We start from the raw sequence: 25,737 nt of genomic DNA on the forward strand, positions 1-25,737 counted from the left end.
GCTGCTTCAACCTCTCTGGATCATCAGGACACAGCTCCTCTCTCAGCACACACACCGTCCTGTTTACTATCATATCCTCCACCTGCAGAGAGAAGAAGGAAGAGCAGAGGAGATAAACGAGTGTTTCCAGAGACTCTTCATCAGCTGTCAGTCAGTGATGCAGCACATCCAGTATAAAGAGCAGCAGGGACTTCAGTGCTGGGACTGTACTAGGACTCATTGTTGCTTCACTTTTTCTAATCTTTGGATTTTTATTGAAGTTGATGAAAATGTTTTTCCCTCCTAGTTTGAGTTTGGACTTTCATTCATTAGAAGAACCTTGGTGTGTCCACTCTGAGCTCTGTAGGAACCCCAACAACAAGCCCAACAATCCAGATGGACGGTTCCAGCTGTTAACTGGAGGAATTCCATCCAAACATCTGCTCTCACTAAATTCTTCCTCACCTACAGACTGTGTTCTTCACTGCTTTAAACTTGGAAATGAATGCAGTCATTGGTCTGCGTGCTGCTTTGTTCAGAGAGCTGATTGGCTGTTGACAGTGTTTGATCAGAGCGTGTCAGCCGTTACCATGGTGACCATAAAGGTCAGAAACAGGAAGTGTTTGTGTCCAATCCTGAAGCCTGTCAGCATTCTCCTCTCACAGCTTCACTGAGAAGCTGCAGCTTTACAGGAAACACTGGATCTTTGTTTCATACTGACTGTGTTTAGTACAATACTGCTGACAGCACCACCCACTCACTCCATCACTCTACTTACAACAGAGTCTCCAGTCTGTAGTCTGGACTCTGCTGAAGAGCAGACAGCTGCTTCACATCTGGATCCTTCAGGTTGTTGTCCCACAGGTCCAGCTCTCTCAGATGGGAGGGGTTGGACTTCAGTGCTGCTGCCAGATAATCACAGCTGATCTGTGACAAACAACTTATATATTACGTTTAACCCGAGCAGCGAAAGTCCGCGGTGATCTGAAAATGATGTGCCGGGAGTTGTGCCGTTCTCGGCCGCATCAGTAACCCTCGAGCTACCGGCTAGCTATCGAGCTGGTGGGTAGCAGACGTCTCCGAAAACGTCGAAGCACTTTTGCAAATATGCGATATCTTGATAAACCGAGCAGATATTTGATGTTTACACAGCTACTTTCTCGCCTGAAAATATGTTAAAAGTTTATTTTGTGACCCAGAAAGATTAGTATGAGTAATTTTAAAACTTAGTAGCGGCCGCCATTGTTGGAAACTGGAGTTTGGCTGGGCCGCGCTATGAATTCTGGGATATGGTAGGCCACGAAGGACACACCCGACCCATCCTTCAAATTCGGGGAAAAGGAGGACGCATTTGTCGGCTGCATTCGGAGTGGTCTACGAATTTGGACAGCCTTCGGCGCGTCGCTGTGACGTAATCGGTCTACAAATGCGGCCTCAGGAGGATGCAGCCCATGAATTTGGACACGACCACTATGTCCATGCAGCCAGTTGGATTTTGGAGATTTGAATCTCTTAGTGTTCTCCTTTTTTAAAAAGAATCGATAAGAGAATCGATAAAGAATCGAATCGTTAAACAGAATCGAAAATGGAATCGGAATCGTGAAAATCTTATCAATACCCATCCCTAATTCTCTCTGACTTTGACGTTTACTTCCTGCACAGCTCTCTCTCTCTCAGTGTACTTCAAGAACAGTTTACCTTCAAAAATCTGTTTTCTGCATTATTCACTGCTTATTACGCACCAGTCTGCTGTTGTGTTCACTGCTGTCGGCCTCCCAAAACAAAGCCTCATTTCTGCTGTTCAATACTGAAGAAATTTAAACCTTTTAAAATGATGACAGATTACAAACTCTCAGCTGTGTCTGTAATCAAACCTCTGTAACTTTGCTTCACTTCAGCAGCATCAGGTCATGTTCACATGTTGATTCATGGTTTGCTTCAGTTTTTGATGGACTGCAGAATATTTTGAAGGTTATCTGCTATAAAAAGCCAGAACAGGAAAATCTGCTTCATGTGTTTCTGTTTGATCCTCAGTGACTTTGACACAAAGGCCTCTGCTGTGATGATCACACCTCTGATCAAGTCTCACAGTGTCAGCTTTGTTTTTATACATATGGATATGTGCTGATAAATGATCAGAATTATAATATTTCCCACTGTCTGCTGTGTGCCGTGACCTTTGACCTGCTAAAGACAGTCAGCTGTGGATTATTCATTGTTGTGTCTGATACTTAGAACTGTGAGGAAGAACACTACACAGTTAATCAGGGTCCCCTCTCTCTGAATCAGGAAAGGTGGGCAGGCCGCGTGTGGGCCGCGGGCCATACGTTGAGTATCACTGTTTGAAATGTGAACATTGTTTTGCTGCAGTCAATGGACTAAACCAGAGAAGAAGAAAACAGACTTTACCATGAAGATCCTCAGTGTGGATCAGTATAATATCAGCCTGATGTCTGCAGTTTAGTGTCAGCACAACTTTCACATCATATTCATCTCAGCACAACTAAAACATGCTGACTGACCTCAGAGTTTCAAGTCCACATCCTGGACTCTCCAGGAAACCACACAGATGCTTCACTCCTGAATCCTGCAGCTTGTAGTTGTCACTCAGGTCCAGCTGTCTCAGATGGGAGGGGTTGGACTTCAGTGCTGCTGCCAGATAATCACAGCTGATCTGTGACAAACCACAGCCCTTCAATCTGTATAAAGAATGAAAGATGTAAGTTTATTAGACAAAGTGTGAGCTTGAAATCATTCAGTGTTTCATCATCTGTTCAGAGCTGAAGAAGGTTCAGAATGTAGAAGTTTAGAAAATGGAAACTCCAAACAGCTGAAGCTAACAGGAAGCAGCTTCAAACAAACACAACAAGAGAAAAAACTCTGAATGTTTCACATTAAAGTTGTACATTTATCATAAAAACAGGACAAAGACTTGAAAAAGTCGTGTTTTTCCTTCCAGGAACCACAAGGCTTCACTTTTAAAGGTGAAGTGTGAAAGAAATGGACATATTTGAAGTCCAACACCTTTTTCCAGTCACATTATTAAAGCAGACAAACTACAAGCTCATTTTCATTCCAACAAGTCATCTTCTGACCTGGACTAACAACACTGGTCTCTATGTCTGTGAAGGCTCTCAGTCATCCAGGTCATCGTAGTCAAAGGAGCTTGCAAAGAAGAGCGTCTGGACTTCTTTAAGTTACTTGAAGACATTTCACCTCTCATCCGAGAAGCTTCTTCAGTTCTAAGGTCAAATGGTGGAGAGTCCCAGATATAAACCTAGTGGGAGTATCCCCCCACAGAGGGACAAAAGGACCCCCTAATGATCCTCTAATCGCCTGAGCCAAGGTGTGAAACTGGGTGTGGGTCCCAATCAGCCAGAGTTTCGGGTGAGTTCATTGTGAAACCTGGCCCCACCTTATCATGCGAATTCCTGAGATCAGATGGCCCAGGATGTGAGTGGGCGTTAAGGCGTCTGGGAAGGGATCTCAAAACTGGATTATAGATGGCAGAGAGTTGGTGTCGTAAATCCCCGCCTCTGTTCAAAGATGGTCGCTCACAGTGGACATAGATGCCTTCTTTCACTCCTCTTTCAAACCATCTGTCCTCTCTGTCCAAAATGTGAACATTGGCATCCTCGAAAGAGTGTCCTTTATCCTTAAGATGCAGATGGACTGCTGAGTCTTGTCCTGTGGAGGTGGCTCTTCTGTGTTGTGCCATGCGCTTGTGAAGTGGCTTTTTGGTCTCTCCAATGTAGAGGTCTGGGCATTCCTAGCAGCACTGTACAGCATACACCACATTGTTAAGTCTGTGTTTTGGCGTTTTATCTTTCGGGTGAACCAGTTTTTGTCTGAGCGTGTTGCTGGGTCTGAAATGCACCGGGATGTCATGCTTGGAGAAAACTCTCCTGAGTTTTTCTGATACACCGGCTACATAGGGGATGACAATGTTGTTGCGTCTGTCCTTCTTATCCTCCCTCGCTGGTGTCTGGTCTTCTTTTCTGTGCCTCTTTGCTGACTTTAAGAACACCCATTTAGGATAGCCGCACATTTTGAGTGCTTCCTTTACATGTGTGTGTTCCTTCTTTTTTCCTTCAGGCTTAGAGGGAACATGTTCCGCCCGGTGGTGTAGGGTCCTGATTACTCCAAGTTTGTGTTCCAGAGGGTGATGGGAGTCAAAGAGGAGGTACTGGTCTGTATTTGTGGGCTTCCAGTAAACTTCGATGTTAAGGTTGCCGTTCTCTTCAATGTGCACAGCGCAGTCCAGGAAAGGCAAACAGTTGTCCTTTGTGTCTTCCCTGGTGAACTTGATGTTTTTATCCACAGCGTTAATGTGCGCAGTGAAGGATTCCACTTCTTGTGTCTTGATTTTGACCCAGGTGTCGTCCACATATCTGTACCAGTGGCTGGGTACTCTTCCTTTGAAAGAGCCAAGAGCCTTTCTTTCCACTTCCTCCATGTAAAGGTTGGCTACAATAGGTGACACGGGGGAGCCCATGGCACAGCCATGTTTTTGTCTGTAAAAGCCTTTGTTGTATTTGAAATATGTAGTGGTGAGGCAGAGGTCTAACAGTGTGCAAATCTGATCGGGTGTTAAGTTGGTCCTGTCCTCCAAGGAGCTGTCTTTGTCAGGGTCATGGGTCTGAGCGACCCAGGGTCCCTGAGCATTTATGTATTATATTATTATTATTATGTATATTTGGTGTTGCTGTCTTTCTCCCTGTTTGCGTGTGTGTGTATATGTGTTTCGGCGGGCGCCTTCAGGCCTGGTGGGTGTGGCCCTGCTGACGGTCTGGCCACACCCGAAGCCACACACCTGCTGCCGATCAGGCCTCGTCGGGGGAGCTATTTAGGAGAGTCTTGGAGCTCCCACCGACGCGGGATCATTGCATGAGACTCCACGTTAGTCTTCTGTTCAGTTTAGTCTGTGAGTGTATGCCTACTGGAATTACGTGTCTTGACGGCTGCCTCTGTCATTTTCCCCTCAGGAGGAGCGTGGAACATCGGAGGGCAGCAGGCACGGGATGTGTGTGGACACACGAGAGTGGAGAACACGGAGCACAGACTTTAAGGGAAGACACGACACGGGAGTCACAGGAGAGCATGGGGATTTACTGTTATTGTTTCCATCACTGTAAATAAACGCACTGTTTATACACAGAGTACCGCGCCTGGGTCCTCCTTCCCCACACATCCCCACGGTCTGCCAGCCAGACCGTGATAGAATGATCCCGCCAGACATGGACCCAGCGGACTCATCGGAGAGATTCAGGAGGGAGATGGTGGATAAAGTTTATAGACCCTGTGACCTTTGGCTGGAGGCGCACGAGGAAAGATTTCATCGCGCCGTGGAAAAGCGGCTGAAAGAGACGGTGTCTTGTTTCCCGTGGGTACTGGATACGCTCTACCCGATCGTCACGGACTTTCTGGCTAACACGCTCCACCTCCACTCTCCTGTTCAGGCTGCTCTCCAGCCCGGCCAGCTGGGGGATCCGCAGCCTGACACGCCGGTCCCGGCATCGTCTAAGAAGCGACGCTCACGCCGCCGGCGCTCTTCACCGCAGCCGGTTTCCCGGACTTCACAACAACTGGCTGTGGTGAGTCTTAAAGACAAATTTTCATTTTCTACTCCATCTGTTTGTTTATTTAGGCACTGCGAGACCACCAAGCCTGTAACTCAGGCAGCCGCCCAGTCTATAGCTAAGCGGTCTGCAGTTCAATCATCTACCCCATCTACAGCAGCCTCCACTCCACTACCCACTCCAGCAGCTGTGGATGCTGCTGGGGGTAAAACGAACTCCATTAGGGTGTTAAATTCTTTCCCTGTGACAGTGGAAATAGAGGGGGAAGCAAGAAAGAAGGTAGTAAAGATTGAGGAGACGGAGAGTGTTGCCAAAGATTGTATCTCGCTGCCTTTACCCTTATAGACTGCTTCTCTCTCTGCTCAACCCATTGCTGTTGCTGTGCCACCATTCGCTTCCCCATTAGCACAATCTACAGTTCAGCCATTCGCGCCATCTACTGCAGCACAGTTAGCCGCTCAAGCACCTGCTCAACTTCCTCAACAAACATCACTACAGTCAGTAGCTCTGTCTCTAGTACCGTTACCTGCTGTAGCCGTAGCGCAGCCTGCTGCCCAGCCCCTTCGATCCTTTGCAGGATGTTCAGAGAAGCTCAGTCTGTCGAGTGAGGACTGTTTACCTGGGCTGGAACAGACTGACTGCCCCGCACAGCCCCAGCCACGGCGTCACGAGCCGGCTGTGAGCCAGGTGCTGTCTCAACCAACTTCACCTTTGCCAGAGATCTTGATACCTGCTGGTCACGCACGTGTCTCTGCTGAAGGGTCCGAGGGGCCATTTCAGCTATCATCTGTTCCACCATTCACTTCAACTACACTGCCGTCATCTCCACCGCCTGCGGTTGCCGTATCACCATCTTCACCCCCGGCTCAACCATCCGTAGCTGCAGTACGGCCGGAGGGGCTCGGCGAGCGGGAGGAGCCCACGCCGCCTGCGCCAGCTACGTCCAGCGCGAGCCGCAGCAGGAGAGAGCGCCGGAGCTCGGCGAGCCTGCACCGCCGCTGAAGGAGGGTCCTGCGCCGCCTATTGAGGAGCTAGAGCAGCTCAGCAAGCCGGAGCAGGAGCCGCTCAGCGAGCCGGAGCAGGAGCTCAGCGAGCCGGAGCAGGAGCCCGCACCGCCAGCTGCGGAGCTCAGCGCGCCGGAGGAGGAGCCCGCACCGCCAGCTGCGGAGCTCAGCGAGCCGGAGCTGGAGATAGGCAAGCGGGAGGAGCTCGGAGGTCTGGAGAGACACGCTCAGCCTGAACTGGAGGTCAGCGAGTCAGAGGGACCACCACGTCTAGCGCGCCCTCCACGCCAGCTACGTCCAGCGCGTCTGCATCAGCGACCGGCGTGTCATCGGCCATGTACCACACCTCGCTGTTGCTCACCGAAGCTGCGCCGCCGCCACTGGATCCCGGGCAGGCCGCTTGGGGAGCAGCGCCGCCTCCGTCGGACCCGGGGCAGGCCGCTGGAGGAGCAGCAGCGCCGCCACCGTCACTGGATCCCGGGCAGGCCGCCTGGGGAGCGGCGCCGCCGCCGTCGGACCCGGGGCAGGCTGCCAGAGGAGCAGCAGCGCCGCCACCGCCACTGGATCCCGGGCAGGCCACCTGGGGAGCAGCGCCGCCGCCGTCGGACCCGGGGCAGGCCGCCGGAGGAGCAGCAGCGCCGCCACCGCCACTGGATCCCGGGCAGGCCGCCTGGGGAGCAGCGCCGCCGCCGTCGGACCCGTGGCAGGCCACCAGAACCGTTCCGCCGCCGCCACCTGACTCGTGGCAGGCCGCCGCAGGAGCAGCGCCGCCGCCACCGGACCCGTGGCAGGCCACCAGAACCGTTCCGCCGCCACCACTGGAGCAGTGGCAGGCCCCCAGAACTGTTTTGCTGCTGCTGCCGGACCCGTGGCCGTCCGCCGGAGCTGCAACGTCGCCGCCATTGGACTCGAGGTAGGCCCCCTGAACTCTTTTGTTGTGTCGATGGGCCGCCTGAGACTGTTTTGTGGCGTTTTTTCTCTTTTGCTCTGCTGCCAGATGCGCGGTCGGATTTTGGGACTGTAACCTTGGGGGGGTTGTTTCTTTGGTGGTTTTTGCTCGTTTTGGTTCTGGCCCCCTGTCCTGAACCCCCCGCCGCCCGCCCTGGGTTGGTTGTGCTGTTTTTGTTTTTGTTTTGGGGTCGTCGGGTGCCGACCCTTAGAGGGGGGGTACTGTCAGGGTCCTGGGTCTGAGCGACCCAGGGTCCCTGAGCAGTTATGTATTATATTATTATTATTATGTATATTTGGTGTTGCTGTCTTTCTCCCTGTTTGCGTGTGTGTGTATATGTGTTTCGGCGGGCGCCTTCAGGCCTGGTGGGTGTGGCCCTGCTGACGGTCTGGCCACACCCGAAGCCACACACCTGCTGCCGATCAGGCCTCGTCGGGGGAGCTATTTAGGAGAGTCTTGGAGCTCCCACCGACGCGGGATCATTGCATGAGACTCCACGTTAGTCTTCTGTTCAGTTTAGTCTGTGAGTGTATGCCTACTGGAATTACGTGTCTTGACGGCTGCCTCTGTCATTTTCCCCTCAGGAGGAGCGTGGAACATCGGAGGGCAGCAGGCACGGGATGTGTGTGGACACACGAGAGTGGAGAACACGGAGCACAGACTTTAAGGGAAGACACGACACGGGAGTCACGGGAGAGCACGGGGATTTACTGTTATTGTTTCCATCACTGTAAATAAACGCACTGTTTATACACAGAGTACCGCGCCTGGGTCCTCCTTCCCCACACATCCCCACGGTCTGCCAGCCAGACCGTGACAGTCTTCTTGTAGTCGTTTTCTGACAGTCTCCACGGCCTCCGTGGTGGGTATGCAAGTGAAGAGAGAGACTACATCAAAGGACACTATGGTTTCATCTGGATCCAGGGTAAGTTTCTGGACCTTGTCGGTGAAGTCGGTGGAGTTCTTGATGTGGTGTGGGGGGTTCCCCACGAGAGGAGCAAGGATGGTAGCAAGGTGTTTAGCAATGTTATAAGTGGCTGAGTTTATGCTACTGACTATGGGTGTGAGTGGGACAGCTTCCTTGTGGATTTTAGGAAGTCCGTAGATGCAGGGTATGGCATCCCCTGGGTAAAGGCGGTGATATGTAAGGCGGTCAATAATTTTGTCCTTTTCAAAGTCTTGAAGGCAAGCTATAACTTTCTTTTTGTAGCTGCTTGTGGGGTCTTGCTTTAAGGCTTCGTAGGTATTGTTCTTACTGAGGAGAGTAGTGATCTTTGTATGGTAATCTGTAGTGTTTAGGACCACGGTGCATCTTCCCTTATCAGCTGGTAAAACAGTGATGTTGTGGTCTTTGCTCAGGGAAGCGACGGCCTTCTTTTCCTGTATTGTGAGGTTGGATGGAGGGACTTTGGCACTGGAGAGTGTGGCTGAGACTTTCATCCTGATTTGCTCTGCTACTGTCTCTGATAATTTATTAATCCGTATGGCAGATTCTGTGGCTGTGATGAGGTCCACTATGGGCAACTGTTGTGGAGAAATGGCAAAATTGAGTCCTTTGGTCTCTGTCTGGTCTCTATGTGCAGCTGGCTGTGAGACCAGTGCTCAGGGAGCGTCTACAAAGTGCAACACTGAAAGAACATCACACACTCATTTTCTTCCTGCACTTTCACACAAACATCTACTGTCATTATTGTCACCAAACTCTGTGGATCCTTTATTGCAAATTCAAATGGGATCAAATGGTCAGACAAAAGAGGGTTATGAGGAAATATGATGAAATGTTGTGTATTAGCAGGAAGTTATTGAATCATTTTCCTCAGAAACCAAACAAAATGATTGACAAACATGTTTTTACAAACTCAGTGTTGGACTTGGATCAGCAGGATAAGCTGATGTTTAAAGGCATTTGAGTCTCGCTGTATGACAGTCCAGTTATTACTCAATATTTATGGATGATGTTCTTTCAGTGTTGCACTTTGTAGACGCTCCCTGAGCCTCACAGCCAGCTGCACATGGACCAGCTGATATTACCCAGCATTAGAGGCGGGTGTAAAAAAATGGATTTTCCTATTTAAATGGTTTTAATTTGAATAAAGCGATGTTGATTCATTCAATCCTGAATCGATTTTTAATATAAATGTATTTTGCCAGAATCTCAGGTTAAAGCTCCCAAAAGTATTTCAACAACAAGCAAACAGACAAAACAGTAAATGAGAGCAGCTAAACACACAAAGATGGAAACACAGAGCATGGATCGTTCACTCGACGGCACGTACACGGACACGCCGTCGGGGCTGAAAGTGGACAGCTCACAGATCCTGAAGCTGCAGGTTTCATCTGTCTCCAACCAAAACTGACTGAACCAGCAGCAAAAGAAGATCCAAACTACGCTTTACGTTTGATGAACATCGTCATGAATTCTCTCTGACTTTGACGTTTACTTCCTGCACAGCTCTCTCTCTCTCAGTGTACTTCAAGAACAGTTTACCTTCAAAAATCTGTTTCCTGCATTATTCACTGCTTATTACGCACCAGTCTGCTGTTGTGTTCACTGCTGTTGGCCTCCCAAAACAAAGCCTCATTTCTGCTGTTCAATACTGAAGAAATTTAAACCTTTTAAAATGATGACAGATTACAAACTCTCAGCTGTGTCTGTAATCAAACCTCTGTAACTTTGCTTCACTTCAGCAGCATCAGCTCATGTTCACATGTTGATTCATGGTTTGCTTCAGTTTTTGATGGACTGCAGAAGATTTTGAAGGTTATCTGCTATAAAAAGCCAGAACAGGAAAATCTGCTTCATGTGTTTCTGTTTGATCCTCAGTGACTTTGACACAAAGGCCTCTGCTGTGATGATCACACCTCTGATCAAGTCTCACAGTGTCAGCTTTGTTTTTATACATATGGATATGTGCTGATAAATGATCAGAATTTTAATATTTCCCACTGTCTGCTGTGTGCCGTGACCTTTGACCTGCTAAAGACAGTCAGCTGTGGATTATTCATTGTTGTGTCTGATACTTAGAACTGTGAGGAAGAACACTACACAGTTAATCAGGGTCCCCTCTCTCTGAATCAGGAAAGGTGGGCAGGCCGCGTGTGGGCCGCGGGCCATACGTTGAGTATCACTGTTTGAAATGTGAACATTGTTTTGCTGCAGTCAATGGACTAAACCAGAGAAGAAGAAAACAGACTTTACCATGAAGATCCTCAGTGTGGATCAGTATAATATCAGCCTGATGTCTGCAGTTTAGTGTCAGCACAACTTTCACATCATATTCATCTCAGCACAACTAAAACATGCTGACTGACCTCAGAGTTTCAAGTCCACATCCTGGACTCTCCAGGAAACCACACAGATGCTTCACTCCTGAATCCTGCAGCTTGTAGTTGTCACTCAGGTCCAGCTGTCTCAGAAGGGAGGGGTTGGACTTCAGTGCTGCTGCCAGATAATCACAGCTGATCTCTGACAAACCACAGTCGATCAATCTGTATAAAGAATGAAAGATGTAAGTTTATTAGACAAAGTGTGAGCTTGAAATCATTCAGTGTTTCATCATCTGTTCAGAGCTGAAGAAGGTTCAGAATGTAGAAGTTTAGAAAATGGAAACTCCAAACAGCTGAAGCCAACAGGAAGCAGCTTCAAACAAACACAACAAGAGAAAAAACTCTGAATGTTTCACATTAAAGTCGTACATTCATCATAAAAACAGGACAAAGACTTGAAAAAGTCGTGTTTTTCCTTCCAGGAACCACAAGGCTTCACTTTTAAAGGTGAAGTGTGAAAGAAATGGACATATTTGAAGTCCAACACCTTTTTCCAGTCACATTATTAAAGCAGACAAACTACAAGCTCATTTTCATTCCAACAAGTCATCTTCTGACCTGGACTAACAACACTGGTCTCTATGTGCAGCTGGCTGTGAGACCAGTGCTCAGGGAGCGTCTACAAAGTGCAACACTGAAAGAACATCACACACTAATTTTCTTCCATCCTCCAACCTGAAGAGGAAACAGAGACGCCTCCCCTTCAAAGTAAAAGCTGCTCCTTTTGGACACAGTATCAAAGAAAGTCTAAAGCAGGGGTGTCAAACTCAAATACACAGTGGGCCAAAATTCAAAACTAGAACAAAGTCGCGGGCTAATGTTAATATTTATTGAAATATCTTTATTCCTCCAGATATAAGAATGAATCTGGAATATGGAACAAGCAAAGCTTAATACTAAACAATATATATATTAGCTGTATAATACCAGTAGGCCAGCTCTAATAGTAATTTGGTATGGCTTCGCGGGCCAAATGTAATTAGGCTGCGGGCCAAAATTGGCCCGCGGGCCAGAGTTTGACACCTATGGTCTACAGTATAACATAGAAAAGACAGAACAAAGTTTTGGTTTTTTTTAAATTGTGCAGAAATGAAACTACACTAAGCTCAATTATGTGACAGACATTTCATCCCATGTCAGTTTGGCCTCATCCTGGGCCGGATTATCCAGCACACACTCTGACCACAGACCCAGGGGCCACGCACAGCTGGGCTCCATCCAAGAGACAGGAAACAAACCAACACAATAATAAAAAGCACCATGTGATCTTCTTACATCTTCAAGACAAACATAGTAAAAAGATGAGCATATTTGTTTCCTGATAAAATGATGTGACAGGTAGAACAGAGTAAAGTGGTGGTGTTACAGCCTTTCTCCCCTCTGCTGCCGAGGCTGTTAGTCTCACTTCAAAGGACTTCAAAGAAGTGGCTTTACAAATGAAAGAGGAAGAGGAGAAGAAGAGGAGAGGGAGGCCACCCTGACCATCACTCCAGCTGAAAACATCACACTTCCATTAAAGTTGGTGAGGAAATGTTGAGCAGGATGAGCTGCTGGCTAATCTGGAGGCTGTAGCAGCAGCTCACAGTCACAGTGGATTTCCACTCATGAAAAAGCTCTGGCTGCTTCATTTCTCATCTCATATCAGAGACTTTAATGCTTCACTGAAGCTGTACTGTGATGCTTCCATATTCCAGTGAGGCCTCCATAATGATTTCAGCTGTTCTGTACACACACTGTGTGCCCTGTATGGCTCAAAGTCTCTGCAGCCTGTTTTTATCTGCTATCATCAGATCTTCATCATCCTCATTCACATCCCTCACACACTCTACAGCCTCATCAGCACTGACTTCATCTTCACTGACTGATGGAGCACAACATGAACCTGTGGAGGCTGAAACACTGTCCTGTCAAACATCTCCCCGTCACCACTCCACTTCTGTCAGCCTTTAAATGAACCCTGCTCAAGTCTGTCACTTCTGTTTGGAGCCAAAAGAGGTTAAAGATTATGCCACTACATTCTTGTCTAGAAAATATTAAAAGTGTATTTGGTGACACACAAAAAAGGGTAAAGTTTAAGTATAGTTTGGGTCCACACATGTCCAAACCCTGGTGTGTAGGCCTACTTAGTATTGAGAAAAGCCCACTAAAAGAACGCCCACCAGACCAAAGCAATGGTTTTGACTTGATCAGCATTAACCCCGCCCCCTGACTTTGATGGGTGAAACTGACAAATAAAATGTATTTATGAACAACGATGCAGGGCTAGGAGTAGCAACGTGAATTAAATAAATACATCATTAAATAATTCATTAAAAGTGTCAGTAAAATAATTAAAATAGAAAACAAACCAATAATTGATTAAATTAACTAATTTGAATTGTACATAAATAAATAATGAATTATTTTCAATGAAATTAACCAATAATTCATTATCAATATATTTTTTTAATTAATTACTGAAATAAATAATTCATTAGTGATGTATGTATTTAATAAACCATAAAATTATTGCCAGTTTACTCAAAATAAATTTAAGACATCAATATTAAAGGTTAAATTATGATAATGAACACATGCAACTATAACTGATGACATAAGAATTTAAGCTAAAGCGAAGGTGCTGACTCTCTTGGCATGTTACTCTCAGATCCTCCCTAATAACAATAACATAATTACACTTTAGCCACAAGAGGGCAGCAGCATTAATACAAGTCATGTGTATATAAAGGTAGAGTGATTATATTACAGTGATTTTGACAAAAACAAAACAGAAGTTGATGGCAGTGTTTTTTTCCATAACATACCAACCAAATTAAATAATAAAAACTTTATAACTTACAGAACTTTTTTAGCGGCTTTGACCACTGGCAGCAGCCTCAGAAGAGCCTCCTCTGAAGCAAAGTATTTCTTCAGGTCAAAGACATCCAGATCTTTTTCTGATGACAGTAAGATGAAGACCAGAGCTGACCACTGAGCAGGAGACAGTTTATCTGTGGAGAGACGTCCTGAACTCAGGGACTGTTGGATCTCCTCCAGTAGAGAATGATCATTCAGTTCATTCAGACAGTGAAACAGATTGATGCTTTTCTCTGCAGACAGATTCTCACTGAGCTTCTCCTTGATGTACTGAACTGCTTCCTGATTGGTCAGTGAGCTACTTCCTGTCTGTGTCAGCAGACCTCGTAGGAGAGTCTGATTGGTCTGCATTGAAAGACCCAGGAGGAAGCGGAGGAACAAGTCCAGGTGGCCATTGGGACTCTGTAAGGCCTTGTCCACAGCACTCTGGTGGAGAGATTGGAGTTTTGGTTTATCAAATAATTTAGACCACATTGACCTTGTTTGTTGTTCTTCCAGCAGATTGAGTCCAGAGTTGATGAAGGTCAGGTGGACATGAAGAGCAGCCAGAAACTCCTGAACACTGAGATGAACAAAGCAGAACACCTTGTCCTGGTACAGTTGTTTCTCCTCTTTAAAGATCTGTGTGAACACTCCTGAGTACACTGAGGCTGCTCTGATATCGATGCCACACTCTGTCAGGTCTGATTCATAGAAGATCAGGTTTCCTTTCTGCAGCTGATCAAAAGCCAGTTTTCCCAGAGACTCAATCATCTTCCTGCTCTCTGGACTCCAGTGTGGATCTGTCTCAGCTCCTCCATCATATTTGATCCTCTTGACTTTGGCCTGAACCACCAGGAAGTGGATGTACATCTCAGTCAGGGTCTTGGGCAGCTCTCCTCCCTCTCTGGTTTCCAGCACATCCTCCAGAACTGTAGCAGTGATCCAGCAGAAGACTGGGATGTGACACATGATGTGGAGGCTTCGAGCTTTCTTGATGTGGGAGATGATCCTGCTGGCCTGCTTCTTATCTCTGAATCTCTTCCTGAAGTACTCCTCCTTCTGTGGGTCAGTGAACCCTCTGACCTCTGTCACCATGTCGACACACTGAGGAGGGATCTGATTGGCTGCTGCAGGTCGTGTTGTTATCCAAAGGCGAGCAGAAGGGAGCAGGTTCCCTCTGATGAGGTTTGTCAGCAGCTCATCCAATGAGGTGGACTTTCTTGTTTCTGTCAGGATTTTAGTTTTCTTGAAGTCCAAATTAAGTCGACACTCATCCAGACCATCAAGTATGAACACAACCTGGAAGTCTTCAAGCCTGCAGATTCCTGATTCATTAGTTTGATTAAAGAAGTGATGAACAAGCTCCACCAAGCTGAACTTTTCCTCTTTCAGCACATTCAGCTCTCTGAAAGTGAATGGAAATATGAACTGGATGTCCTGGTTGGCTTTGTCTTCAGCCCAGTCCAGGCTGTATTTCTGTGTTAAGACTGTTTTCCCAATGCCAGCCACTCCCTTTGTCAGCACTGTTCTGATTGGTTCGTCTCTTCCAGGTGAGGCTTTAAAGATGTCTTCTTGTCTGATTGTTGTTTCTGGTCTGTCTGGTTTCCTGGATGCTGTTTCAATCTGTCTGACCTCATGTTCCTCATTGACCTCTGCAGTCCCTCCCTCTGTGATGTAGAGCTCTGTGTAGATCTGATTCAGGAGGGTTGGGCTTCCTGCTTTAGCGATGCCCTCAAACACACACTGGTACTTCTTCTTCAGTTGGGCTTTAAGTTCTCGTTTACAGAGTGAAGCAAATATTTCTGAAGGTAAGAAATTTAGAAAAAAATATTATATAATAAATATCATAGCCTTTCAGTACCCTGAAAGGATGAATGTCTATTGGTCCATTTCTTGAGCTATTAGGAAAGATCAATATTCAGTCTTTAGAGAAATTCTCTTACTGCTCTGCAGATGGTCAGCCATCTCATGCTGCTTAAGTCTCCTCAAGAAGTGGAGTGTGATCTTCAGAAATGCTTCTCTGCAGCTCTTTCTTTCATCTTCATCCTCACCTTCAAACATCTCCTCATCCTCCCTCTGGCTCTTTAAAGTTTCTGGGTGATCTGGACCCAGAACCTTCTGGATCTTCTTCAGCTCGTTCTTCACAAACATGGTGATGTTGTCCTCCAGCCGCTGGAAAAGAAGACTATATGAATTACCCAGTGGTAAATGGACTGGTTCTTATATAGCTCTCTTTGATACTCTGTGCACACAAAGCATTTTATACAACATGCCTCATTCAACCAAGCACATTGTTCTATGCTTAAATACTTTCTTTCACACTCTGATGGATGCATCAGAGGGCAGCTTGGGTTTAGTACGTTACCCAGTACATTTGCCAGCCAGGGTTTGATTCACAAACCTTCTGACTAGTAGCTGACCTGCTCCCCTCCTGAGCTACAGTCACCCCAATCTGACTGAAATCATGGAGCTCAAACTCTGATTTATGTTGGCCACACTGACAATCCTCTGGTCCACAAAGTGCAGCATAGAGGTGACTGAAAAGAACAAATGTAAACGTAGTACTACAAACCATAACCACAGAGTCCAGGTGTGTTTGATGTTGCTGTGCAGACTGACCAGTGGAAACCTCTGCTCTCTGCTGGTCCACTCTGTGGAGGAGTAATGTATAATTAGCTCATGTTATGTCTGTCCACTGTAAAATTATGATATTATTTTATGCCATGTTATACCCCTAATTAAAGATTGTGAATTATTATGTAGTTTTAGTTTGCATTATTCTCCTGAATTAGAAGAAGCTGATAACTATTGCATTAGTTAAACTGATTTGCATTACATTAAATTGCTGACTTGTTGTGAATGAATGATATTGTTTTATGATGCATTATATTGCTGAGTTATAAGAAATACTGTTCGCAGAAGGTTATTGTCTAATTTGTCTGAGTAGAAGAGAACAGAGTGTGCTGGAGTTTTCTGCCCCATTTCAGCAGGAGCAGATAAACAGGGAGCCAAGGTCGTAGCTTAGGCGCTGTGTGAGAGAGAGCATGTGAATGTTTAGGCTTTTTATGATAAGGTGGAGGCACCAGAGGTTATAAAAGTTTGAGCAATGCTCCACCATTTTGAGATTTTGAGGCTGTCTGCATCAGTGTCCATCTCCCACGTGTGTGATCATTAAATCATCGTTTGACTCAACCCGGCCGGACCAGTGTTGTTATTGTGGTTTTTTCTCTTGTCTCCATCCCCAATATTTTGAACCTTAACACCACACACAGACACAAGCTAAAGGTCCATGAAGTGATGTTTGGATGGGTTCAGTCAATCAGATGACTGTCATGGTGGAGCTTTGCTTGTCCTGGTGATCCCACTGAGAATTAACAACTCAGTTTCCAGATGTCTGTAGTTTTCTGCTCAGTTTCTTTAGTCCCAACAGCTCTTACCATCTCCTGCATAAAGCTTTCCCTCCATGCTCAGATGCCCTGGAACAAGGTGCTCTCTTTATATCAGTGACTGGTTTAAAGGAACAACTTGCAGTGCTCGCCAAACTTTGTGTCAGCAAAAGTAGTTCTAATGTTTCTTACATTTTTACACACACAAATCAATGAACGCAAAAACATAAACTTTTCAGACATTTTGTTTTACAATGTTACAAAACTCAGTTCACAACTACACAGTCTGATTTACAAGTACAACATATTTATGACCACAGTTTGAGCCGATGTATGTCCCGAGTCTGTGGACTCAGTGGTTTTGTTTTGATTGTTCTTGTCTTTTGTTACAATTTCATTCTGATTAAGATTTTCTAATTCTGAGGTTTTGGTTTCTGTGTTCCGTCTGTACTGTGTTAGTATTGTGTCTCTGTGTTCACTTCCTGTTTTATTTTGACAGTGCCATGTCCTATGTTAGTGTGTCTACTTTTGCTTCCCCTTGTCTGGTTATGTCCAATGAATCCTGCTGTGTCTCCCTTTTCTCATTCCCTGATGGCTCTTTTGTGTATATGAGCCCTTTGTTTTCTCCTGCTTGTTGCTGGTTCGTCTGTGTTGTCTCCCCGTGTCTCCGTTTAAGGTTTCAGGTTAGTTTTTTAGTTTTTCAGTAGAGGTTATCTTAGCTTCTGCACAGGCCATCTCCACTGCACTTCACCGTTTCAATAAAGCTCACTCACGTCACAGCAGTGTCGGCATCTTGGGTCCTTTATTAAATTCAACATGGCTCGCCCCGCTAGCCGTGACATAAGATGTGAAAACAATATCCAAAAAACATGAGAGACAAACAGGGAATAGTTTTAAGGTGCAGGGCCAACAAACTGAGTCTAGAAATAAACTCAGAGTTGATTGAATTAGCATTTTGAATTGGCTGATCTGAGTTACTTCAATCAAGTCTATGTTCACTTTGAGTTAAGATTATACGTGATTGATGTAAAAGAAAAAAGCCATCATCAGCAACTGATTCTGATTTAGCAGGTTTTCAAATCTAAACGGTACCCATCCCTAGCTGGCTGTAGTTAAACCTTTACTTAAAAAGCATTTCTAGACCCAGGTGTCTCGCTTTTTATGCACTGAGGCGCACGGCTTATCTACCGAGCAGCGCAGCGTTACAGTGAACAACACAGGAAAATGATCGGAGATGCCCAATATTTCAGTGATGCACACATCCAGCCCGTGGGAAAGCTCCAAGTCTAGTGTGTGACCTTTTTCATGCGTGGGACCAGTAACCCACTGGGTCAAGTTAAAAGAGTCAATAATATTTAAAAAGTCCTTGACCAGAAGTTTAAAGTCACAGCAGACATGGATGTTAAAATCACCAAGGCAGCCTCATCAGAAGACATAGCACACCCAGCTCTATCTGTCCATGAAGCCAGATAACACACACCAATTAGTTAAACTGCAGGAATGTCTTAAAGACATAAAGACCTGGATGGCCGCTAACTTTCTGCTTCTTCATTCAGATCAAACTGAGGTTATTGTACTCGGCCCTGAAAAGCCTAGAAATATGGTCTCTAAGCAGATTCTTACTCTGGATGGCATTACCTTGGCCTCCAGTAACACTGTGAGGAACCTTGGAGTCATTTTTGACCAGGACATGTCCTTCAACGCACATATTAAACAAATATGTAAGACTGCTTTCTTCCATTTGTGCAACATCTCTAAAGTTAGAAATATCCTGTCTCAGAGTGACGCTGAAAAACTAGTTCATGCATTTATTACTTCCAGGCTGGACTACTGTAATTCATTATTATCAGGATGTCCAAAAAACTCACTGAAAAGCCTTCAGCTAATCCAAAATGCTGCAGCAAGAGTGCTGACAGGGACTAGAAAGAGAGAGCAGATTTCTCCTGTTTTGGCTTCCCTTCATTGGCTTCCTGTTAAATCCAGAATTCAAAATCCTGCTCCTCACATACAAGGTCTTAAATAATCAGGCCCCATCTTATCTTAATGACCTTGTAGTACCATATCACCCTATTAGAGCACTTCGCTCTCGCTCTGCAGGCCTACTTGTTGTTCCTAGAGTATTTAAAAGTAGAATGGGAGGCAGAGCCTTCAGTTTTCAGGCCCCTCTTCTGTGGAACCAGCTTCCAGTTTGGATTCAGGAGACAGACACTATCTCTACTTTCAAGATTAGGCTTCAAATTGTCTTCTAACTTAACGATTAAGTCCCTGTATTCCACCGTTATATGGAAATCAGCTATTATAACTTGTGTCAAATCTACTTGTACCTCACAGTTTTCTAAGTACACAGAGAGCAGTAAACCTCAGAGCAGCAGCACATCAGACTGTGTGCAAAAAATCTAGAAGAGAAAATATTTTGACCCATTTCTAAATGATTCTTGTGACCATGCTGCACCACAACACCTGATCTCTGGTTTCCTGACCTCTTCAATCCCACTTTAATACTTGACTAAACTCATTTTCCTGTTTAGGTGTTGAGGCAAAGCCGCCCATCTACAATGCAGGCAACAGCAAACGGAGCTATTTTTTATTCCCTTTGGGTTTTTTCTACTTTTGTGCTACAAAATGTTCAAGCTGATTAAATTCATTAGAATAAAAGTTCAGATAATTTTCTCATATTAATGTTGGAGGTAGAAATTCAGGTAACTTTGCACAAAAACTGGCAGAAATTTCCTTCAAAGATGCAGTTTTTACTTTAATACTGTGAGTACATTTCAGAGCCTGGACTCTTTTACCTTTACTTGAGTAAAGAAGTTGAATCAGTATTTCAGCTTTAAGAGGGTATTTTAACACAAACATCAGTCCTTCTACTTCAGTATGTTTGACACTTTGTTTAATCATCATTTTTAATGATCAAATATAATAATTTTTGTTATTTGTGGAGTTTAAATGTCCTTGACAGAGACAGATGATGATCATTATCCTGCACTGTGGTCTCAGGTTTGGTCGAGCTAGCACAAAGAATGGCTATGTTGAACTTCCTCCTGGGATCTACACTAAGAAGTGAGTCCAACATTAGCAGGGTCTCTTTCCTTTATCTGGATTCACTTTAGCATTCACAGTCACGTGAAGCTTGTTATTAACTCGATAAGTCAACCCAGGGTTTCAGCTGAACGCTCACATGAAACACATGGTGTTGGCAGCATCTGATCAATCATATTCATGGAGACGTGTATCAGCAACAGAGCAGCTGAGTTTGCAGAAGGAAGTCAAACTAAACCATAGGAACAATATGAGGAGATTACACACATAATAAAATACTAGCAGTAACACAGCTGCTGCAGACAAATCAGTCGTGTGATCGTGTGTGAGAGGAGAAGGACTGTAAAGGAGTTTGGTGTTAAAAGCTCTGTATGAATGTGGGAGACTTTGAAGGGCTTTAAAAAGGCCAATATAAAATAAAAGGCAGCAAAAGTGCTGAGTGTGAAAGTCACCAGACTTATCAGACCTCTGTGATTAAGACCTGTAAGAACACCTGTTTGTACTTGTTGGCATTATATCAAACACACACGTATATTAAGCCTTTGTTTGAACTCTGGTTGAATTTGTGACTTTCAGACTGTGAAACATCACAGAGGCTGCAGCTGCAGATCTTTTTTCCACCTGGAAATTTACTTTAAATGTTAGATGGAAAATGTATTGCTCAGTTTAACCAAAGTAAGAACAATAATCCATAAACCTTCATAAAGACAAACATCTCCCAGAACATTGAGCTGCTGAAGTGTCACTGAAGGGAAAAACTATTTGTCCTCCTCCATCCAGCAACACCTGAAACACCTGAGTGGAAGCTCCTCCCTACACTGTGTTTGAAGCAAAGCACAAAGGAGACACCTGCTGGAGCAGCTGGAGTCCTACAGACACTCAGCCTCTTCACTACACAAACACCTCCTACAACATCCACTCTTTCCACTCTGACTGCTGTGTTTGTGGAAACACTCCAACACACACCGCTTCACACACCAACATAGAAATGTGTGTGAAAAAGAGCTGAGCTGATATTAAACATGAGGATTTATTCAAAAATACAGAGTCAGGAACAACATCTAGACACACATTACCTCTCAGCAGCAGAAGAACAGCCTTTAAAGTTTATAACAGCACCCATCGACACGTTGCTCTTTAAGGAAACACAGCTGGGTTCAGGTCCAGGAGATTCTGGCCTCTTATTGATCCTAAAAGAAAAACAATAAATGTCACAGCTTCATGAGACAGGAAGGAAAAACTGGAAATATTAAATTAAAGACATGATGAACAATCGGAAACTCGTAAAAATAATGTACTTACTCTTTGTCACATAACAGTCTTTTGTTAAAGTTTAAAGCAGCATCCTTCGAGTCGTTGCTCTTTAAGGAAACACAGCTGGGTTCAGGTCCAGGTTCTGGATTAGTTTCAGGGTTATGTCCAGCTGAGCCTGGTACGCCCCACAGCTCTGGGCTTTAAAACAACACACACAGAGGTATGAGTGTGAATAATGATGGAGCAGTGATGTGAGTGCTGAGCTGTGACATGGAGAAGAGTCATGGACAGTTAGAGATGGTCATCTCACCTCTGAGCTTTGGTCTGGCTCTCATGTTCCCCACACAGAGTGCTTTTAGAGGGAGGGACTCCCTCCTCTCTGTCCTCACACTGATCCATGCTGCTCAATTCACATCAGCTCACACACACTTTCTACCTTCACCTGCAGAGGAAACACAAATCATTCATGTGCACATCAACTGAAATCCTCCTTTCCACCATGTGTGTCCAAATATCTGCTGAATCCAGTCAGACAGCAGTGTGAGGCAGAGGAAACGGCCATCAGCTGCTCTACTTCTACTATCAGTCCACTCGATCGAGCCATGAAGCACACATGATGCATTCACTGACACACACTGATTCACTGTGACTGGAAGTTTAACTACATTAAGCCTCCACTCATCTACATTGTACTTACAACCCATTGCCCCCCATCTCCCACCCCCATCAACCTCCTGGGGCCAGGAATGACTGGAACTGAATTGGAAACGGGCGTAATCAAACATAAATCTGTTATTCTTATCCAACCTGTCTGCCTGGACACAGTCTGCTGACCAATCATGGAGCCTATGATTCGTTTGGACAACAACTTCATGAATGTGGAAATGAAACTGAGTGTCAGCTGAGTGTCGCGCAGAAGAGGAGTCAGAGAAAAGTGACAGAGCTGCTGACTTTACAAAGAAAGCTAAAACCATGTTGAAGAGATTAAACAGATAATACAAGCTAACAACAACACAGCTGCTGCTGCAGACAAAACACATGTATGAGTGTGTGACAGGAAAAGCACTGAACAGAAGTTTACTATTAAAAATGCAGCATGTTGTAAAAAGTTTGGTCAGTGAGACTGAAAAATAGCTGCATAAGTTACTATTGTGAACAAACCCCTATAAGAACCCTGATATTACCTGAATAAGATCAAATCCTGATACGTAGTGCAGACCTTGGTAAGAGATACGGTCCAACTGGAATATAAACCTTTGGTGTGTTTAATCCAGTCAGTCTCTGAGTAACTCCACTCCTCTGCTTTCTGTTGGAAGAGAAACGAAAGTTTGTAGCACGATCCTTTTCCTCAGAGGCCTGTGTTGAATTTATATTACATCTAAGATAAAAAATAATTCACAGAGTCTGCTCTGCCCTCCCTGCAGTCTCTGTGAGCTCCGCAGAGTGATTATAAAGACCCGGAGCTCAGAGTTTCAAGTGTGAGCCACGCCTGCCACCCGTTATCTGCCAGGCTTGCGCTTCAACGCTAAGTTTTACGGTAGTGCTGCTTCTTATCCCTTTTTGCTGATCACACGCATAACAACACACATGATTTTCAGGAAGTTAACAGAAATAAAGCCCCAGTGTCATTTGTTTTTCACTCAAGTTGTCTTTTCTTCTTAATTTTTCTGGTAATGCTTCTTCATTCATGATTCATTCAAATCTAAAATAACTTCAAAAAATGAAAAATATTTCTGAAAATCATCTTTTATAGTTGAAATTCAGTTGTCATTTGGCTCAGCTGCTCTTTCATGCATCCATAGTTTCACCTCAAACTGCTGCTTGAGACACGAGAAATTAAAGAACAACTCTGTTCAAACGGAGAAACTTTGAAGGAACTCAATAATGTCATTTAAATGGTTTCAGGTAGGTGTATGAAGGTTCTGTATTAAATCATATATGATAGTTGATATGAAAGTCTGAATAGATTCATCTTCTTGGACACCCACACTGCATAATTCTGTAGAAATGAAATTAGTCGTTTCTAATCAATTTCAACATCAAATATCATAACATTGCATCAAAATGCGTAAAAATGATTCTTGATAGCTGACCTTAAAGTCTCTGTGCATTCTTCCTCTGGGTTACCTTCTCTATATATTTGCAGTTTAACCACCAAAAGCTGCAAGGTTTCAGAGAAATAAAAGGAACGTTCTACTCAAATTTAATAAGATTAATTTAATAAACAATAGAAAAAAAACTTTGACAGTTAAATTCTCAACAAACTCCTCTTCTGTCTGTAGCTCAGGAGTTAGAGCAGGTCACGAACTAACTGGAAGGTTGGTTGTTTGATACGAGATACTAACCCCAAGATAGAAAACTCTTCTGCACAGGAAAAGTCCTTGAATGAGTCATTTGTATAAAGCACTTTGAATGCTCAGAGTAGAAAAGCACCATATCAGAACCAGTCTCACCCACTTGTAATGGGTGGGTGGCTGTGGCTCAGGTGGTAGAGCAGATCCGCTACTGATTGGAAGGTTGGTGGTTTGAAATTTGGCTTCCCCAACCTGCATGCCAAATATCCTTGGGCAAGATACTAACCCCAAGTTCCCCTCTGATGATTAGTTTGCACTTGTGTTTAGAAGTGCTTGTGTGAATGAGGCCTGTTGTATAGAGCGCTTTGAGAACTCCAGGAGAGTAGAAAAGCAATATATAAGAATCAGTCCATTTACTACATGTCCGCAAAGTTTCATCTCCAACCACTGCAATATTATTTGTTAGGATCGCTGTTCCCTCCAGGTACTCCGGCTTCCTCCCACCGTCCAAAGACATGCAGCTTGTGGGGATAGGTTAACTGGATAATCCAAATTGCCACTAGGTGTGAATGTGTGAGTGAATGTGAGTATGAATGGTTGTCTGTCCCTGTGTGTTAGCCCTGCGACAGACTGGCGACCTGTCCACGGTGTACCCCGCCTCTCGCCCTATGACAGCTGGGATAGGCTCCAGCGCCCCCCGCGACCCTGAAAACTAGAAGCGGAAGTGAATGGATGGATGGAGGATCGCTGTTTTTTTCCTCAGGGTTTTGTGATGCCTTTTTGTTTTTGAGAGTCTTTTGTGTTTTAGTTTGGCTCTTTGTATATAAGGATGGTTAATAGTTTGCTTTAGGATTTACTATATCCCATGTACCCTGTTTTCATATTGTAGTTTGTCTTCTTGGTTTTGTAACACTAAATATCTGCTTTTGTGATCCCTTTCTGTACTTCAGTTATGTCCCTTTGTCTGTCTTGTCTCTCTGTTTGTCTGTCATTGTCTGATTTCCCCATCTGTCATGTTTCCCATTCACTTATATTTTCCTTTCTGTTTTCTACATGTCTGCGTATGTCTCTGTGTATCATTTCCTCTTTTTTTATCGTCTCATGTCTCCTGTACTTAGTTTTGAGTTTTACTTCCCCCATTTGGTTAATGATTTGTTCCCATCAGTGTCTCAGTCTCGTCTGCATTTATCTATCTCATGTTCCCCTGTCCAGTCTTTTCTCCTCTATGTAATTTAACCCTTGTTCTCCATGTTTTCCTGTTTTATTGTTTTAACTGTTGCTTCCTGTGACTATTGTAGTTTTCTCCTGCATCATGTCTCCCACCTGTTGCCTCTCGTCTCATTATCCAGTGTGTATTTATTGTCCCCGTCTTCTTGTGTACTTTGTGCTTTCCTTGCTCTGTGTTCCCAAGGTTTTGGGGGCGGTGGTGTGGGATTGATTAAGGAAATGGTTGGGTTAATAGGAATGACCAAAATGAGAAAAATAAATCAACCTTCAATAAGAGAAAGGATTCTAAGAAGGAATATCTTTGATGGATCAGAATTATATAATGAAATATGAACATAATCTTTTGTTAATCATTGTTTATTAACTGAACCTTGTTGAATTTGAGTAGAACTGTTTTTTAATTTGGCAGAAACACGGCAGCAGTTTGAAATGAAACTATCCAGGCTGTAGAGTAGACGAGCAAAGTCAAGAATCCACTGAGATTTTCATGACAATAACTAAGAAGGATTTCTTAAATGAATTGTTGATACGCTGTTATAATAATCCACTGAGCTTATTGAATTTGGGGAGAAATGTCCTTTAATGTGGAATCACACAGTGGGCTGAGATGAAACTGCACACAGTGTGGGTGTCCCAGAAGAGAAATCAGTTAAATATTTTGTGTCAGCTAGTAAGCATGAATTTAAAAAATATTTTTACAGATATCAAATTTGTTCTGCTATATAAACCTGTAACTTATACTAGTCAGGTGGATCATCAACGATCATCAATCAGTGCAGTACCAGCAAAATTCAGACACAGACACACAAACACACACATGCACAATTTTACTGTCTTAACACAGTATCATAAATCTAATTA

The 25,737-nt window shown here is 44.5% G+C and overlaps 1 protein-coding gene and 1 long non-coding RNA gene across 2 annotated transcripts in view; both read right to left on the reverse strand.

The window, feature by feature from the left end:
• The window catches only part of LOC308400065 (protein NLRC3-like), a gene marked incomplete at both ends in the record, with an annotated part of 54,542 nt that extends 37,401 nt beyond the window's left edge, over positions 1–17,141 (reverse strand). Inside the window, 4 exons of the mRNA XM_080887554.1 lie at positions 14,853–15,478; positions 15,620–15,848; positions 16,078–16,184; positions 17,114–17,141. Coding sequence (XP_080743680.1) covers positions 14,853–15,478; positions 15,620–15,848; positions 16,078–16,184; positions 17,114–17,141 — 990 coding nt within the window. The remainder of the gene's footprint in view (positions 1–14,852; positions 15,479–15,619; positions 15,849–16,077; positions 16,185–17,113) is intronic.
• Positions 17,142–21,468: 4,327 nt separating this feature from the next.
• Positions 21,469–22,720, reverse strand: LOC308394647. The gene is made up of 3 exons (XR_013971267.1): positions 22,540–22,720; positions 21,666–21,797; positions 21,469–21,553 (listed from the first exon to the last, which is right to left on the reverse strand). It is a non-coding gene; the product is annotated as an uncharacterized lncRNA (long non-coding RNA).
• Positions 22,721–25,737: the final 3,017 nt, after the last annotated feature.

This window comes from Rhamphochromis sp. 'chilingali', assembly GCF_963969265.1.
Source record: "Rhamphochromis sp. 'chilingali' genome assembly, chromosome: 1".
NCBI classification, from domain to species: domain Eukaryota; kingdom Metazoa; phylum Chordata; class Actinopteri; order Cichliformes; family Cichlidae; genus Rhamphochromis; species Rhamphochromis sp. 'chilingali'.